The 18,901-nt window shown below is 34.9% G+C and overlaps 1 protein-coding gene across 14 annotated transcripts in view; it reads left to right on the top strand.

The window, feature by feature from the left end:
- MGA (MAX dimerization protein MGA) overlaps positions 1–18,901 on the top strand; it is a 219,752-nt gene that overhangs the window by 166,937 nt on the left and 33,914 nt on the right. For 13 of the 14 annotated variants that reach the window (XM_027869894.1, XM_027869893.1, XM_027869904.1 and 10 more), the window contains 2 exons: positions 10,154–10,380; positions 11,606–11,767. In XM_027869894.1, the coding sequence (XP_027725695.1) occupies positions 10,154–10,380; positions 11,606–11,767 (389 nt within the window). The remainder of the gene's footprint in view (positions 1–10,153; positions 10,381–11,605; positions 11,768–18,901) is intronic. The other variant, XM_027869898.1, reaches the window with a different exon arrangement.

Below are 18,901 nucleotides of genomic sequence, written 5' to 3'. Positions count from 1 at the left end.
TCAAGGAAGAAGTGTTAGACAAAACCTGAGGAGAAGAAAGATATTATCAGGAGGAGGTTGTTCATGGTGTTAATAGATATTAAGAAGGCTCTAAATGCCACAGAATATTTAGCATTTAGTAGGTAAGAGGTATTTTTTCTTGGGAAGAAGAGTTTCACTGAGGTTGGAATCCATATGGCAAGAGATTGAGAAATGAGTGGATGTTGGGGAAATGAAAGCAGCAGAGTAGAGATGCCTTTTAAAAAAATAAGTTTTTATTAATTTTTTTTAACATCACCATAGTTTCCTGAAGTATCCCTTCCTTTCCCATGGGGTTGTTAGCATCAAATGATATATTTGTAAAGCACTAGCACCGTGCCTTGGGACATAGTAGGTGCTTAATAAGTGCCTGTTTGTTCCTCCCTCCTTCCCTTCCTTTTTTCCTTTCTTCCATCATCCCATATAACAATGTTTTAAAAAAGACAGAAGAGGCAAAAATCAGCATAACTGATCAATAGATCAAAAAATTCTGAAAACATGTAATGAGCAGTGCCTGTGAACCTCTCTTCCTTGCAAAGAGTTGGTTTTGGGAGTGTTTTCTCACATATTTTCTTTCAAGCCATTCTTGGTCTTTATAATTTTGTAATATTCACTTTTGATTTTGTGTGTGGGTTTTTTTTTCTGTTTACATTGTTATAGTCATCGTGTATATTTTCTTGGCTCTAATTCACTGTGCATCAATATTCATGTAGCTCTTTCCATGCTTCTCTGTATTTATCTCATTTGTCATTTCTTACAGCACAGTAATATTTCATTACATTCACGTACCACAGTTTATTTAGCTGTTCCTCAAGCACAAGGCATCTTTGTTTCGAGTTCTTTGCTATTACAAAAAAAAAATGCTGTTATAAATGTTTTTGTGTATATAGATACTTTATTAGTAGTAGAAGCTTTTTTCTTATCAGTGGTCTCCTTGTAGTATAAATTCTCTTGGTCAAATAGTATGGAGATTTTAGTCACTTTCTTTGCATAATTCCAAGTTGCTTTCCTACATAGATGTATCAGTTCACAGCTCCATCAACAGTACACCAGTGTGCCTTTCCACAATCTCTCCAACATTAACTACTGCATTGTAGATACCTTCTTCTAGGAGTTTGGCTTTGAAAAAGAGATATATAAGATGATGGGATGGTAGGGCCAATTGAAAATTTATTTTTTTAGAGAATCAGGGACATCAAGTCATTTTTGTAGAAAGTATGGAACGAACCAAGGATAAAGAGAAATGTTGGAAGACTAGAGACAATGGAAGGAGCCAGTTCCTGGAGGAAATCAGAAGAGATGACTGTTGGAAAGGGGTGGGGTGTTGATGTTGGCAATAGAAAGGCTACCTCCTGTGAAAGTTGGGAGGGTCAAATGGAGGTTTTTAATCAATAGAAGGTTGTTAAGCAACATTTTATGGAGGTTGTTATGAATAGAAATTAGGTTTAGGAGAGTTGAAGTCTGGGGAGAGGTAGAATGCCAAGAAATTATGGTAACATCAAGGAATTTCAGAGTTCTTGATCTTGGAGGTATAATATTTGTGGACATGAAATCAAAGATGAGACTATCCCTATATATGGCTGAGGTGGAGTGATGTTCAGATCCTGTTGTTGGAGGATATTATCTAGAGCAAGGGGCATCAGACTTTGAGGAGTGGAATGCTGTTTGATCAATTTGTTCAGATTTTAAAATCCTACTAATGATACCACCTTTATATATGGCTTTACCTTTATAAAGTGCTGAATGTTTACTCATTTGATGCTTATAACAACTTCATGAGATTGGCAATGGATCTGTCATTATTTTATTTATGAAATATCTTGTACCTCGATTGTAACTTTTAAGGTCAGACACATGGCTAGGTAATTAGTGGTGGAACTCGGATTAGAACCCAAGTCTTTTGATGTCTGATCCAATTCTTTGGATTCTTTACTATACTATCCCTTCTACCAATATATTTTAACATTTGTTTGATGGCATCTCAATAACTAAACTATTAAATGAAAATGTGGTTTTAGAAGCATTACAGATTTTTACTTGTTCAGTATGTTTCTTTTCCAATATCCAGCACATACTTGGATAGTTTAGCCTGCATATGAATGAAAAAATATATTAAACACTTAACTGTGTCCAAAGCAGTGTGTTAAGCGCTAGGGATACAAATAGGAAAGCAAGACATTGTTTGTTCCTCTAGGAGCTCACATAATAGTGAGGAAGATAAAAGAAATTTCAGTAGCAAGTTAGATGAAAAGGTCTCAAGATCCTTTAAATATAGTAGCAAAGCAGATGGTAATATATTTTCTTTAATGCTATTTCCATTGGTAAAACATTTCTGGTGTTGAACCACTTGATAGTGCCAAGGATTCTAAGGGAGAAAACTTCCTTTTGGGGGTCTTCAGTAACTTATGACTGCCGAAGGGGCTGTAACACCTGTAGTAGCAGTTGCCAGATTGACTCTCCAAAAAAGATGAAGGCCTGGCTGAGATTAGATAACAAATTTGTAGTATACCTAGTCAGCACAGTTAGGTGACTTACTCCAGCAACATTATGTGGTGGATCATGGATCTACTGGCTTTTGGATCATGGCTTTTGGGGCTGTGTTGGAATCAGGGCTATTGGTTGGAGAGTGGGGTGGCGAGCTATTCCATTGATCTGGGCTGTCTATGTAAGGGTATGAGGGGAATTAGTGGCAGTGATGTAACCTGCCAGGCACATGCCACCTCATGTCTCATCCTTAGCATGCCTTACTACTTTAGCTGGGCTGGATTTCCAGCCTTTTTGGTGGTAGTTGGTTGGCATTTGATGGCATTTTTAAAGGGCCTAATACATTTCAGCCACTGTGATAAGTACTGTGGATATAAAAATGGCAAAAGCCAGTTCCTGCCTTCAAGGAGCTCACATTCTAATGATGGAGTGGGATGTGGTGGGGAGACACAACATACCAACAACTATGTACAAATAAGCTCTATGTATGGGGTAGATAGGAAATAATGAACAGAAGGCACTAAAATGACCAGAAACTGGAAAAGGCTTCCTGTAGAAGGTAGGATTTTGATTGACACTTGAAGGAAGCCAGAAATTGCTTCTTTCAATATTGGGTGTGGGGACTGGGCTAGAAGCAGTCAGTAGTCTGTTGGACACTGTTAGCCCAAGTATCCTTGGGCTGTCTCATTGATGGTAGTTGGTCATTGGTTCATAATGATGGGTCAGCAGGTTGGAAGCAGGGCCAGCAGGCTTGGATAAAGGTCTAGAAAGCCAAATTAAGGGTAGATTGTGGAGGGTGAAAAAAATTCGTCAACAACCATTTATTATGTGTTCACTGTGTGCCAGGTGGTGTGCTAAACCCTGGGAATAAAAAAGGGGGCAAAATCACAGGAGGAAAGACTAAGGAGTTGGAACTCTATAATACAGACACAGAAGAACCTTTAAAGATTTTGGAATGACAGTTAACATAATGTTTTAGGAAGTTTAATAATAAATAACATAAGCTGTTTTTCCTGTTGCCTAGCATAATGCCTTATATATAAAGCAATAGGGATAATTAATAAATGAGTTTTCAATTGAATTTAGTTATATTAGTATTACATGTTTATGTAGCACTTTCAGATGTACAAAATGCTTTCCTCACAGCTCCATTATCTTTATGAAGTAGTAGCAGAGAATTCAGATCTTTAGCATTCACTCAGTACTCCACCCCACCAGCCTCCCATAAGCAGTGTTCACTGCTTCATAAGCTGGGGTCTGGGATCTACTCAACAATTTTTCTGTTGCTATGATATAGGCCCGCACTCTGCCCTATCCATTATTCCAGTTTTCTGCTACAAGCAGTGGACCTCAACTCTGTCTAGCCAGGAGTGAGGGAGAGGGGGCGGGGATCCCTATTTTAGGGGATAAAACTATGTTTTACAAATGAGAAAAGAGAGGCTAAACAACTTGCCCAGGATCACACAGGCAGGCAGTAAGTGTCTGAAGGTTCAACTCACTGCCTCCAAGTATAGTGCTCTTAAACACATTGTTTTACTTAGGTGCCTTAAGTTGCTCCCTCCTGCTGATTTACAGGAGAATTCTATCAAATTTTTAGGAACAATTATTACTACACATATTGTTCTTAAAAAATTTGGAGATGATTTCCAAACTCCTTTTATGAGACAAATATAGTCCTAATATTGAAACCAGAGAAGGCAAAATATAGGAGACCTATAGTTCAGTGTCAATAATGAATATCAGTTCAGAGTTTTAAATAATGTTTTGCCAAACAGACCATAGTAATCTTGCCAAGAAAACCATACATTATTATGAAGGTGGATTTATATTAGAAATCTGTTATACCTTCTTCTACCAGCAGGTGATCAAAGAGCATGACATTCCCCTGACCTGGCTTTTTCTTGCCAGCAAGGGATCAAAGAGACCCCCTTTCAAGTCAGTAGTGACTCAGTAAATATTTATTAAATACTTACTATATGTCAGAAACATGCTAAGCATTGGTAATCAGAGAGATGCCATTCCATAGTTTTCTAGTCTCTTCTCACTTGCAGAGGTGCCTTCCTATCTATTTGCATAGAACAGGCACTGTGCTTTCCTGTACTCCCCCACCTATCTCCTGCTCTGACCTGCATGTAGAGGGATAGGCGAGAAACACCATGTAAGTGCAGAAACCTCTGAACCCTTCCCCCACCCCACCCCCATCTCCTTACCTGACCTGCCTTAACATCCTGAGTAGACTTCTAAAGCCTGAACACTTCATAATGTTAATAAACCACCTGAACTCAATTTGTGACTGACTAACAAAATCCCACCCAGCTGTCCTCTTACTCATTCCATTAATCCTGAACCCTCTAGCTGCCATTATTCAGACTTTTTTTTTTTTGATGAGGCAATCAGGGTTAGGTGACTTGCCCAGGGTCACACAGCTAATAAGTGTTATGTGTCTGAGACTGGATTCGAACTCAGGTCCTCCTGACTCCAAGGCCAGAGCTCTATGCACTGTGCTGCCTAGCTGCCCCATTCAGACTTATTCTTCGTCCCTCATTGTGACCTATATCCTTTCACTCCTTATTTCTTTCCCAGGCCATCATCCCTTCACTGGTATATACTCTTCCTGTCACCTGTTTATAAACATTTTCATCTCAGCACTCTTCCTTTGAGACTTACCACTTACCGTATCACCAGTTCTGATTTGCCAAATTCAGCCCTGGATTACTCTCACCATCTCCTGCCTTCAGTCCTACTTAAGTGAATGAAAAGTGCCACTGGAGAAAATCGTGAAGTTGTGCTGACTAGGTCCACTATAAATTTATGTTATATAACCTCAACTGGGCTCTCAAAATGAGAAGGTAATCCTTTTATACCTCTCTAACCAACTCACTTTTCCATTCACTTATAGCAGCTTTTCCAAACCTACTACCTACTACCTACTGGTGCTTCCTTCAAATCCTAGCTAAAATCCCACCTTCTACTGGAAGCCTTTCCCTTTCCCTATCCCTCTTAATTCTAGTTTCTTTCTTCTTTTGATTATCTTCAATTTATCCTGTATATAGCTTGTTTGTACATAGTTGTTTCCATGTTGTCTGCTACATTAGACTGTGATCTCCTTGAGAGTAGGGAACCATCTCTTGCCTTTCTTTGTATTCCTAGTGCTTAGCACAGTGCCTGTGAAATAGTGGACATTTAACGAATATTTTCCACCTGAGATGCTTGTGATGGTTTAATGTTAGGAAAAAAAATAAACATTTAATTATATTAAGCAAAACCTCGTGATTGTCCTAATGCAGAAAAAGCCTTTCTACAAAACTCATTTATGCCTTTAAAAAAGTATGTATATATGTATGTGTTATATATATATATGTATGTGTGTACTCTGTGTGTGTGTGTATATATGTGTATAATATGCAGAGGGGGCTGTTGGATATCATTGAATAAACTAATGGCTTCGGCACAGTTGCAGCCTACCAAATAAGCCCACAGATATCGATAATATTTATGTATAACAAACATAAAAACCATGAGGCAAAAATAGAAAGGAAAATCCCATTCAAAATAACTGCATTATACATAAAATATTTTGGAATAAATCTACCAAAGCAAATTTGGGAATTGTATATATCCAATTACAAAGTCCTCATTAAAGACATAAAGAACTACTTAAATACCTGTGCTCATGACTAGACTGTTGCCAGTGTTATACAAATGATGATACTACCAAAGTTAATTTACAGTTTTAATGCTATTCGTTATAGACTTTTCAAAGGAATATTTTATAGAATTAAAAAATTATTTGTAGGAACAAAGTATATAAAATATGGGAGAAAATAATGAAAAAAGGGAGAGATGAAAGGGGAATAGTACTCTCAGTTCTTCAACTTCATTGTCATACAGCAGTTATCAAAACCATTTGGTATTGTTTAAGAATACTGGGGCATCTAGGTGGCGCACCAGCCCTGAAGTCAGGAGGACCTGAGTTCAAATCTGACCTTAGAGCAAACACTTGACACTTACTGGCTGTGTGACCCTGGGCAAGTCACTTAACCCCAGTGGCCCCCCCCCCCAAAAAAAACAACCTGTACATAACAGATTCACAGATTAGTATACAATACTCATTTTCTGTGTGGTTTTTTTTTTATGTGGATGTGTTCATGTTTATTAATGTCTGTCAAGTTCATAATTAAAAAAAGATGCTCAGTTTAGGATATATAGAAAAACATTTAAGTGGAAATGTCCAGTAAACAGCTGAAAACAGAAAAATGAATAATGTAGATTTAGAAGTTTGTACATAAGTGGCTGTCAACATATACCATTCTCTTAGCCATATAATCTAACCCTTCTCCCACCCTTCAAAGGAATAAGGAAAGTTGTCTTCTCATATAGTTTCTTTGCAGTTAAGCTTGTTCTTTGTAACTTTAAAACATTCATTTTTTATTGTATTGTAATTGTTCCTTCCATTTGCATTGTTATAATCATTGTGTATAGTATCTTCTTGGCTACTCCACTTTGCATCAGTTTATATAAGTCTCTCCATACTTCTCTGTATTCATCATAATAATCATGTCTGATAGCATAATGATATTTCATCATATTCATTACGAGCATTTGTTTCGCGGTTCTCCAATGTACAGGGAATTCATTTCTATTTCCTTTGCTACCACAAAAAATGCTGCCATATGTTTTTTGGCATATATGGGGGCTTTCTTTTTGATCAATGACCTTGAAGTATGTAGCTAGCAATGGAATCTCCAGGTCAAAGGCTATGGACATTGTAGCCACCTTTACTCTCATAATTTCAAATTGCTTTCCAAATGGTTGTAAAAGCTCCACCAACAACACATTAGCACACCTGTCTTTCCACATCAGATAACTATATACCTTTCACAGCTATGGTTAAAAGTTCTATTCTTATCCAACGTATAGAAATATTTCCAAAAGAGAAAATAGATAATTTTGATTTATACAGGTCTTCCAATTTCTACAATCAAAATTATTCATTTTCTCTTTTGAAAGTATTTCTATACTTTGGATAAGAATACAACTTCTAACCATAGTTATGAAAGGTATATAATTTATTTCTCTTAATTTTTGTGTGGTATTATCTTTTACTATTCAGATCACATATCCTTTTTTTAACTCACTGTGGAATAAAGCATAAAATGCTGTTCTAAGCCTAATGTCTGCCAGAATACATAAAAGTTTTCCCATAAATTCTAACAAAAAAGGAGTTTTTCCCTCTGCATATATGTTTTCTAGCTTATTAAACATTGGGTTGAATTCCAGTATTTCAGAATCTCTCTTGTCTAGTTATATATTTTTTACTTTTTTTTTTTTTTTTTAAAGGCAATTGGGGTTAAGTGACTAAGGGTCAAGTGTTTGGTCTGAGGCTGGATTTGAACTCAGGTCCTCCTGACTTCAGGGCCGGTGCTCTATCCACTGCCCCTGATTTTTTTTTTCTTACTGCATATATGAAATGTACTACTATAATAACACTACCTTACTTGTGTCTTTTCCCATCTGAACTGTTCTGTATACCGTGTATTTTTAAAAGTGTTTTATTAATTCTCCTTCCTTTTGAAATCACTATCATTCCCCCTACAACTCTCCCACCTCCCCTCCCATAAAAACAAAAAAAAAAAGAAAAGCCTTCCCTTTGTAGCAAAATAGTCAGGCAAACAAACTCACACATTGGTTATGTCTGAAAATATGTCTCATTCTGTATCTCTAGTCTGTTAACTGTTTCCTGAGATGTTAGAAGCACACTTCATCACCAGTGTAATGGAGTTATGATTGGTTGTTGCCTTAATCAGAGTTTTCATCTACTTCTCTATCAAAAGACAATATTCAGGGCCTCAGTTTCCTTGTCTGTAAAATGAAAAGTCTTGGACTAGATGATTTAAGATGTCTCTGATGTTCTGTAAACCATTGAACATTGTCTGGTTTAAGATTTTGGAGTCTTCTTTGACTCACTTTTCCCCTTTATTATCTTTTCTCAAGGCTGCCTTAATCTCTCTTGTGAAATATGTACGATATCCTTGGATTTTGCACTGTTACTTCGGTAGCCTAGTTTAGATCTTTATCATGTCATACTTGGATTGTTACAGCATATCCCTGATTGATCATCCTTAATCATATCTCTCACTTTCGTTCATTTTTCACCTGCCAAACTAATCTTTGAAGGATCCCCTAATCCTTAATACTGCCTATGCTCTGTATGTTCTACTTACTCTGTTTGCTCTAAGCTTCTATGTCTTCTTGAGGTTTTACATTCATATTTACCACGTCTCCCCATTTTTCACTCTTCCTCTTTAGTTTGGTCAGTCATCACACTGTCCCAGAATATGCTATGTTCATTCTTTCTATGCTTTCATTCACTGTTTGCCTCTTTTTGAATACCAACATTTATGTCTATCCAAATACTATATATTCTTTGAGACCTGGTTCAAATCCCATTTCCAGGAATCCTTTCGCAACCTTTCCTTCCAGCATTGATCTCTCTCTCTTTCCTCTGAACTCCAGTACTAGCCACACAGTTAAATAGTCTTATGATGTTATTTGGCACTTAAATGTTTATTGTTTTCTATACTTTTCATGAGTGAATTATATTGTAAGTATGTTTTATGCTTTTGATATTTTCATTTAGTACTATGTTGCGCTTATAAGTAAGTACTTACTGGATAGCTGTTTGAAAGAATTAGACTTGATTTTAGCAATCCAGGAACTTTGTCCCATTGGGAAGGTTTTAGAAAAGTAGCACTATAAAGCAGTAAAGGATGTTCCAAATGTGGTACTGACAATATATGCTGCAGGAATTCAGAGATGAGAAAGAATACCTTGGACTAAAGTACATAGGGAAGAAAAAGTTGTTTGAGTGGATGGATTTGAGTTGGGCCTTGAAAGGAGATTAGAAGAACAAATAGTATTGCTAGTTATTCATCTTTTTATTCTTAAATCTTCAATCAGCAGGTATGTATTAACTGTTTACTGTGTAATGTAAAATAGAATATGTGGGGCTATAAACTCCCCCACTTTTTTTTTTTAATGTATGGGTGACATGCTTACAGAATACCTGTCTTGGTAATAAGTAAATTTGTTAGTTGATTAAATGCTGAAAAGATTTTCTCAACATTTAGTATTTCATGCTAATGAAATTTTTCTTTTGTTCTGTTATACTTGCTACACACACACACACACACACACACACACTCACACACACACACTCACTCACTCACTCCCACACACCCATCCCCACCCACCAATGAACTAGGACAATTTTGCCTTGTCACCTTTGGTGAACCAAAAAGCATGATAAGGAAGTAATTGAAGACCTTCTATTGGGGACAGTTTATTTTTCCAGAGTTTCGTGAGAGTTTGAATTACAAACCTGGCCCTTTTCCTACAGGTGTCTTATTCTTATTATCCTGGCAGTGCTTTGAGGGATGTTATGTAGAGCTGAACGTGTGTTGGGGTCGGGGGGCAATTGGGGACTGGCCTAGGGTCACACAGCTAGTGAGTGTTACGTGTCTGAGGCCAGATTTGAACTCAGGTCCTCTTGACTCCAGGGCCAGTGCTCTATCCACTGTGCCACCTAGCTGCTTCTTAGAACTGAACTTGTTAAAGTCAACCATGGTTTTTCTCTTCTTTGTTTCTTTAGCTATCTGTGATACGGAACCTGAACAGCCCATTCGTCATTATCCTTTATGGGTGAAGGTAGAAGGCGAGGTAGATCCGGAGCCAGTTTATATTCCAACACCTTCTATTGTTGAGCCAGTGAAACCAACAGTTCTGCCTCATCCAGAGATTTTGCCTACCAGCAGCAAGAACAAACTTACCAATGGAGTTAAACCAGTGCGTGTGTATACTCCCAAACCCAATCCTGTGGTAAGCCCGGGGCTTCACTTTGAAAGACAGGACCCTTCCCTTTCACATATAAAAATAGTGCATTTTTATCAGATTTGTTAATTCTCTATAAATCATTTTTTGTTCCTTTTATTTGATATGTTGTCTTTTCATTTAACAGATTAGAGTTCAAAGGTCAGCAAAGGGATAGAGGTGTGATATATTGTGACTGTTCACTTTCTACAAATAGAACTGCTTAAACTAAAAGATGTCTCTTTTTGACATCCTTATAAATAATAATCATTAATTTAATTTTGTCATGCCTTAGTTTGTAGTATTTTCAGAAGTCTGTTCTTTCGGACTTTTTTGAGTAGGATATATCTTTTGTTTTTCATTGTTGACGTTCATTCATTCATTCCACAGTTCATTTGTTGAGCTCCTATTATGTGCAAAGCCCTAAGGTAGGTGTTTGATATAGATTTTGATGCAATGTAGCAAAAAGGAGCCTTACACCATGCTCCTGCTCCCCTCACCCCTTCAAACTCCATATTAATGGCCCATTCTATAATGTGAAATCTGTGTTGGTATCAAGGAAATTTTTCTATTAGAAGGTTTTATTAAACATTTCATAGTTAAAAGCATTAAGTTATAGATTAGAAAATAATGAGGAACATTGTAATCAGACAGCTGATAGTGCCTGAATTGTATTTCTTGGCAAAGAACAAATTCTTTACCCTGAGGAAAAATCTTCCACTCTGATACGATACCTGCTCAAGAGGCAAGTATCATGAAAATGGTATAGTGGTAAAGATATTGTGAAAGAGTATTGACCTTGGAGTTAGGAGGCTTGGATTAAAGTCTCCACTTTTGTACTTGCTAGCAGGGTAAAGTGTATTGCTTACCCTATCTATTACACAATTATTGTGAGAGTCAAAAAAAAAAAACCCATATAAATGTAGCTTTTAAAAAGAATTAGAAAATACTTTATAAACATAAGGTGATAGTATTGTGATTACTATCCCTGAGATCAGCTAAGTGCTACTAGCTGTCCTGAAACTTTACTTATGCTTTTAATGTTAGTCAGTTGTAGTATTTAGTCATAATTTGCTCTGAAACATTCAGTACCGAAGGCAGACATTCATATTTTAAATTCTGAATTTTATTTGTTTTTCTTGGTCATTTTTAACTTGTGATCTGGAGTTTGCAAAGCACCTTTATTGCAATATCACAGTATATATGATGAAATTCTCTTTTATGTAACTTACAGATTCGAGAAGAAGACAAAGATCCTGTATACTTGTACTTTGAGAGTATGATGACTTGTGCTAGAGTTCGAGTATATGAACGGAAACTAGAAGAAGGAGAGCAACCATCACCATTGAGGCAACAAAGCTCATGCCAGTCTATTACTAAGAACTATAGTGCAAAGGTGAGATACTGCTTATTCTTTTCTTTTTTTAATAAAAAATTTTTTTTTTAAATTTTGTGTTCATTTTTTGTTTTGATTTAGAAATTTTTTTCCCTCCCTTGAGGCCGTCCTGTAACCTATTGAGAAGGCAAATGATATAATACCCCTTTTACATATGAAGTCCTGTAAAACATTTCCATATTAACCATGTTCTCACACCCCCCCCCCCCAAATGTTTCAGTCATCACTCAGAGTTCATCAATTCTCTTTGGAGGTGGACAGTATTTTTCGTCATGAGTCCTTTGGAATTGTCATAGATCATTGTTTTGATCAGAATATCTGTGTCTTTCACAGTTGATCATAATTACAATATTTCTGTTACTGTGTACAATGTTTTCCTGGTTCTGCTTGCTTTTATTTTATATCAGCTCATATAAGTTCCCAGGTTTTTCTGAAATAATCACTCTCATTGTTTCTTATAGTACAGTAGTATTCTATCACAATCATATACCATAACTTGTTTGGCCTTTCCCCATCTGATATACATCCTGTTAATATCCAATTTTTTACCACCACAAAAAGAGCTGCTATAAATACTTCCGTATATATAGATCCTTTTCCTTTTTCCTTTCACCACTTTGGGTCTTTGATCCTTTTTATTTTATTTCTCGGGCTCTACAGACCTAGTAGTGCTCTTGCTGGGTCAAAGGGCATACATAGTTTTATAGTTTTTTGTGCGTAGTTCCGAATTGTTCTCTAGAATGGTTGGACCAGTTCACAATTCCTCCAACAATGTATTCGTGTCTCTCTTTTTTCACAGCCCCTCCAGCAATTGTCATTTTCTTTCTCTTTTTTTTTTTGGCACATTAGCCAGTCTGATAGATATGAGGTAGTACCTCAGTTGTTTTAATTGACATTTCTCTAATCAGTAGTGATTTGGATCATTTTTCCTTATGACTGTTGATACCTTTGAGTTCTTCTGAAAACTGCCTATTCATATCCTTTGACCATTTATCACTTGGGGAATGACTCTTATATTTATAAATTAGGCTCAGTTCCCCATATATTTGAGAAAAGAGGCCTTTATTAGAGAAATTTGCTGTAAAATTTTTCTGCCAGTTTTCTACTTTCCTTCTGATTTTGGCTGCATTGGTTTACTTTGTGCAAAACCTTTCAAATTTCGTATAATCAAAATTATCTATTTTACCTCGCATCATCCTCGTTGTATCTTTTTTGGTCATAAAATCTTCCATTATCTGTGGATCTGATAGGTAATTTCTTCCATACTCCCTTAATCTGCTTGTGAAAATCACCCATGTGGACTAAATCGTATACCCATTTTGACATTATCTTGATACATGGTGTGAACTGCTGGTCTAAACTTAATTTCTTTCAGAGTACTTATGCAGTTCTCCCAGCAGTTTTTTATGAATAGTGAATCTTTGCCCAAAAAGCTTGAATCTTTGGGTTTATCAGAAATTAGATTATTGTTGTCATTTGTGTGGTATGTTGTCTACGTAATCTGTTCCACTGATCCACCACTGTTTTTCTTAGCCAGTCACCAGATTGTTTTCATGATTACCGCTTTATGAAATATAGTTTGAAATCTGATACTGCTAGGCCACCTTCCTACATTTTTGATTGTTTTTTTTTGTTTTGTTTTGTTTTTTCATTGATTCCCCTTGATATTCTTGACCTGTTGTTCTTTTAGATGAATTTTGTTCTTATTTTTTCTAGCTATAGAAAATAATTCTTTGGTAGTTTGGTATAGCACTAAATAAGTAAATTAATTTAGGTAGAATTGTCATTTTGATTATATTGGCTTGGCCTGCCTATGAGCAATTAATATTTATTCAGTTGTTTAGAGATGTCTTTCTTTTGTGAAAAGAGTTTTGAAATTGTGTTCATATAGTTTTTGCATATATTTTGGCAGATAGACTCCCAAGTATTTTGTACTGTGTGCAGTTATTTTAATTGGTATTTTATTTTTTACCTCTTTCTGCTGGGTTTTGTTGGGAATATATAGAAATGTTCATAATTTATGTGGGTTTATTTTATATCCTACAACTTTGCTAAAGTTGTTGGTTGTTTCAGCTAGTTTTTTAGTTGATTCTGTAGGGTTCTCTAAGTATACCTTCATATCATCTGTAAAGAGTGATAGTTTTGTTTCCTTGTTGCCTGTTCTTACCCTTCAATTTCCTTTTCATATCTTATTGCTATAGCTAGCATTTCTAGTACAACATTGAATAATAATGGTGATAATGGACATCATTACTTCACTCCTGATCTTATTACGAAGGCTTCTAGTTTCTTCCCAGTACAGATAATATTGTTCTTTGTTTTAGGTAGATATGACTTACCATTTTAAGAAAGGACCCCCTGGTTTCGGTGTTTTTTAGTATTTATAATAGGAATGGGTATTTTTTTTTTTGTCACAGGGTTTTTCTGCATCTCTTGATATAATCATATGATTTTTGTTGTTTTTGTAATTGATATAGTCAGCTATGTTTATAGTTTTCCTAATGTTAAACCAGCTCTGCATTCCTGGTATAAATCCCACCTGATCCTAGTATATAACTGTTGTAATATATTGCTATAGTCTTGTTGGTACTAGCATTTTTATTTAAATTATTACTAAAATTTTATTTAAAAATTTTTTCATTGATATTCATTCAGGAAATTGGTCTATAGTTTTCTTTCTCTCTGCTTTTCCAGTTTTTTGTAGCAAAACCATATTTGTGCAGTAGGAGGCATTTGATAGGATTCCTTCTTTACCTCTTTTTTCAAGTAGCTTATATAAGATTGGAATCAATTTTTTTTTAAATCTTTGGTAAAATTCAGTTGTAAATCCATGTAGTCTTAGGGATTTTTTCTCTGGGATTTTCATTTGTGGATTGTTCAGTTTCTTTCTCTAAGATAGGGTTATTTAAGTATTCTATATCCTCTTCTGTTAATCTAGGCAATTTATATTTTTGTAAATATGCATCCATTTCTGTTTATTCTTTTCCTTTAACTATCCTATTCCCTCCCTTTACTCTTCTTTCCCCATTGAAATAATAATTAGCATTTCTATAAAGCTTCATACTTTTAGAGTGACATTAAATGTTAATTCTGCAATAAGCCTGTGAAATGCAGCAGAAAAAACAACACAAAGTATATAGTTTTTCATATGCCTGCATACGTTCTCTGTAGGCAATTCTGTTCCACATAAAATAACTAAGATCCATTTACTCTACGAGTGGAATTATAAAATGTTTGAAAACTAAAAACTTCTGGGTTTTCTAGGCATATCAAGCAGATATGGTAACACCTCATTTATCTAATGTCTGGTAGAATTATCACAAATTAATTTTTCAGATAACTGACACTTTTAAGTACCAACTCTTTAAAAAATTTTCAGTAGAAACCTTAAATGTTTTAATAAACCTTAAATATGTCTTCTTGTATTTTAAAATGGAAAATGCTGGACAGAATTCAACCTTTCTTTATGACTAAGAATCATCCTTATAAACATTAGGTATTGTTCTGTACTGTAGCAGTCAGTCATGTCTATAAGAGCATTTGAGATATTTTTGCCTTCCCTAAATGGCCCTAGATTTCAATTGGATTTATGTATTTTTTTTAAAGTCTGGAATTTATGGAGTTAATAAGCTTTTAAAAAAATTTGTGCCTGCCTCCCACTACACCACCCCATTCACCAATCAAACACCAAACAAATTGTAAAAAACAAAATCTCAACAAAAAATAAATTCCTCATTACATAGCTTCCACATTATCTGTGTCTGAAATTGTATGTCTTGTATGAAACGTGTATGTTTTGTTTCTTTAAGTTCATCACATCTCTGTTAGGAGGTGGGTGGCATGTTTCATCTTCATTCTTTTGGAGTCATGGTTTATCATATTGTTAATCAGAGTTCTAAAGTCTTGCAGAATCATTTTTCTGTATAATGTTATCATTATATAAATTGTCCTCCTAGTTCTGCACACTTTACTCTGCGTCCATTGATAAAAGTTTTCCAGTTTTCCTCTGAAATTGTCAATTTTACCCTCTCTTCTGGCACAGTAATATTGTGTTACATTTATGGACCACAGTTTATTTAACTATTGCCCAATAAGGAGGATAGGCCCTGTGTCTCTAATTTTCATCTACCAAGAAAGGAACTGCTAGAAATACTTTTTAGTATGTAGATTATTTCCCTTTTTCTTTGATTTCTTTGAGGCATAGACCTAGTAGTGATAAAGCTAGGCTAAAGGATATAATCTGATAATTTCCTGAGCATAGTTTCAAATTACTTTATGGAATGGCTTAGACCATTTCATGTTGTGATAGTGTACCTATTCCTGCAGCCCTTATAATATGTGTTATTTTTTAAATTTTGTCATCTTTGCTAGTATTGGAAAAGGCATAAAGTGGCACCTTAGAGTTGCTTTAATTTGCATTTCTCCAGCAGCTAGTGTTTTACAGCATTTAGTAATATCATTATTGATGGCTTTGATTTTTTCTTCAGAAAACTGCCCGTTCATGTCTTTTGACCATTTATCATTTGGGGAATGGCTCTTACTCTTAAGTTTTTTAATCAGTTCCTTATATATCTTGAAAATGAGACTTTTATCAGAGACAGTTATTAAGAGATTTATTTTTAGTTGTTTCTTCTCTTAATTTTTACTATGTTGAATATATTGTGGAGAAAAACTTTAATTTTTTTATAATTAAAATTGTCCATCTTATCTTTTGTGATCCTGAAACTCAAATAGAAACAGGACCATTCAACTGTATGTGAGGGTCCCTGGATGTAGCATATTGACTTAGAAAAACCATATGTTAACATTATTTATGTTGTTTTGTTTTTGTTTATTTTGTTAAATATTTCCCATTTATATTTTATTCCCTGCACATCTCTGCTCTGTATTAACTTGTTATTTATCGGGCTTTTGTACTTTTTTGGTTATTTTTTTTCTCTTCTTAATTGTTATGGTCTGACCTTTTGCTGCTTTTAGTGTGCTTGCCTCTTTTCTTGTTACTGCTTTCTGTTTCTAATTTGGTGTATTTAGAAAACTAGTTAGGTAAACTTGTTAGAATTTGGTCCTGTGTATAAAGTGCATATGCTTTCGTGACTGCTTACTAGTGGTAATATGAGAAGAGCATCAGTAATAGAGAGAGCTGGAGGGAGGAGTTGATAGGAATGAAGGAGTAAATTTGCCAGTAGACTACAATGAGGAAGAACTAGCTATGGTTATTCCCTCAGTTTCTTTTTCTTCTCTTATTATTATTATCAGCATTTCTAATACTATGTCAAATAAAAGTGGTGACAGTGAACGTCTTTGTTTTACCTCTTACTTTATTGGAAGGGACTCTAGTTTATCTCTGTTAGATATAAGGGTAATTTTTGGTTTTTTATATTTTTATTATTTTAAGGAATATTCTATTCCTATATTTTTAGTATTTTTAACAGAAATAGATATATTTTTTCAAAAGCTTTTTCTTCATCAATTGCTAAAATCATATGATTTTGATACTAATATGGGTAATTAAATTTATCATTTTTGTAATATTAAAACAAACCCTATGTTTCTGGTGTAAATCCAACCTGGTGATGTGTTTTAATCTCTTAGCTAATATTTTAGTTAACTCTTTTTCATCAGTGTTCATTATGGACATTGAGTCACAGTTTTCTTTTTCTTTTTTGACTCTCATTTATGTATCAAAAGGCAATCTGTGTCAAAGAAGGAAGTTGGTGGGATTCATTCTTTTGCTGTTTTTGCATAGGATCTGTTATAGCAGAATTAATTTTTGTTTGAATGTTTTAATAGAATTCCATTGTTAATCCATCTGGTTCTAGGATTTTTTTCTTTCAGAATTCATTTATAGCATGTTCAGTTTCTTCCTCTGAGATTTTTGATGTTTAAATTCTACTTCTTCTGTTAATTTAGTTATTTTATAATTTTTTAAGTATTTATCTCTCTTACATTATCAATTTAATTGGCATTAAGTTGGACTAAAATAGTTTTAAATAATATCCTTTATTTCTAATTAACTTCTGAATTCTCCTTTTTTATTGTTGATACTAATAATTTAATTTGCCACTTTTTTCTTTTCTTAAAATCTGTTTTGATTTATCAACAATCACTTCCATAAGCTTTTGAGTTTTAAATTTTTCTCCCCCTCCCTCCCCACCTCCCTGCCACTTTTTAATCAGCTTAGCTAGTGGTTTATCTATTTCATTTTATTCCCTCCCACCCTCCCAAAAAACAACCCACTCCTAGTTTTATTTATTAATTCATTTGTTTTTAATGTTCATTGTTGTCAGTATCTTTAATAAAGTGTATCTTTATTTCTATCATTTGTTCTTTCACTCAGCCATTCCAGGAATAATTTGTTTAGTCTTTAGTTGATATAAAATATTTTAAAATAACCAAGTTACCATGCATATCTGAAATATATGCATATTCTTTTCTGTTTCCATTCGATAATCATCAAATGTCTATAATACCTACTTTTTCTAAGATTATATTCAGGTTGTTAATTTCTTTCTTGTTTATGCCTTGGTTAGATTTATTTAGGACTGATTCAGGTAAGTTGGATTTTCCTGTTACAGTTTTATTCTCTATTTTTCTTTTTTTTGTAATTCATTTAGTTTTTCCTTTAATTATTTAGAAATTGCCATTTGGTATATATACACAGGTCAGCCAGTGATGCAGGGATAGACCTCTGGGCCTGGAGTCTGGAAGACCTGAATTCAAATCCTACCTCAGATACTTACTAGCTGTGACCCTGGACAAGTCACTCAACCTCTGATTGCTTCAGTTTCCTCAAATGTAAAATGGGGATAATAATAGCACCTACTTCCCAAGGTGCTTGTGAGGATCGTGAAATAATATTTATGAAGCACTTAGCATAATGCCCAATTCATGGTAGATACCATATAAATGCTACATATTGGCTCTCTGATCCTGGTGAAGTCACTTTGATTCTTAGTCCCCTAAGCAAACTCTCTAGCATCATGACTGATGCTGATCTGCACTAGTAGAAGTTTTCACAATAAATAGTTGTTTGGGTCATTGAAATCAGAAGTGTGGTCCCCTCCCATCTCTGAATAGTCCACCTTTTACACACACACACACACACACACACACACACACACACACACACACACA

Source organism: Vombatus ursinus, unplaced genomic scaffold (assembly GCF_900497805.2).
Source record: "Vombatus ursinus unplaced genomic scaffold, bare-nosed wombat genome assembly UNPS02014794.1, whole genome shotgun sequence".
NCBI classification, from domain to species: domain Eukaryota; kingdom Metazoa; phylum Chordata; class Mammalia; order Diprotodontia; family Vombatidae; genus Vombatus; species Vombatus ursinus.
This window is presented reverse-complemented; position numbering and strand designations above follow the sequence as displayed.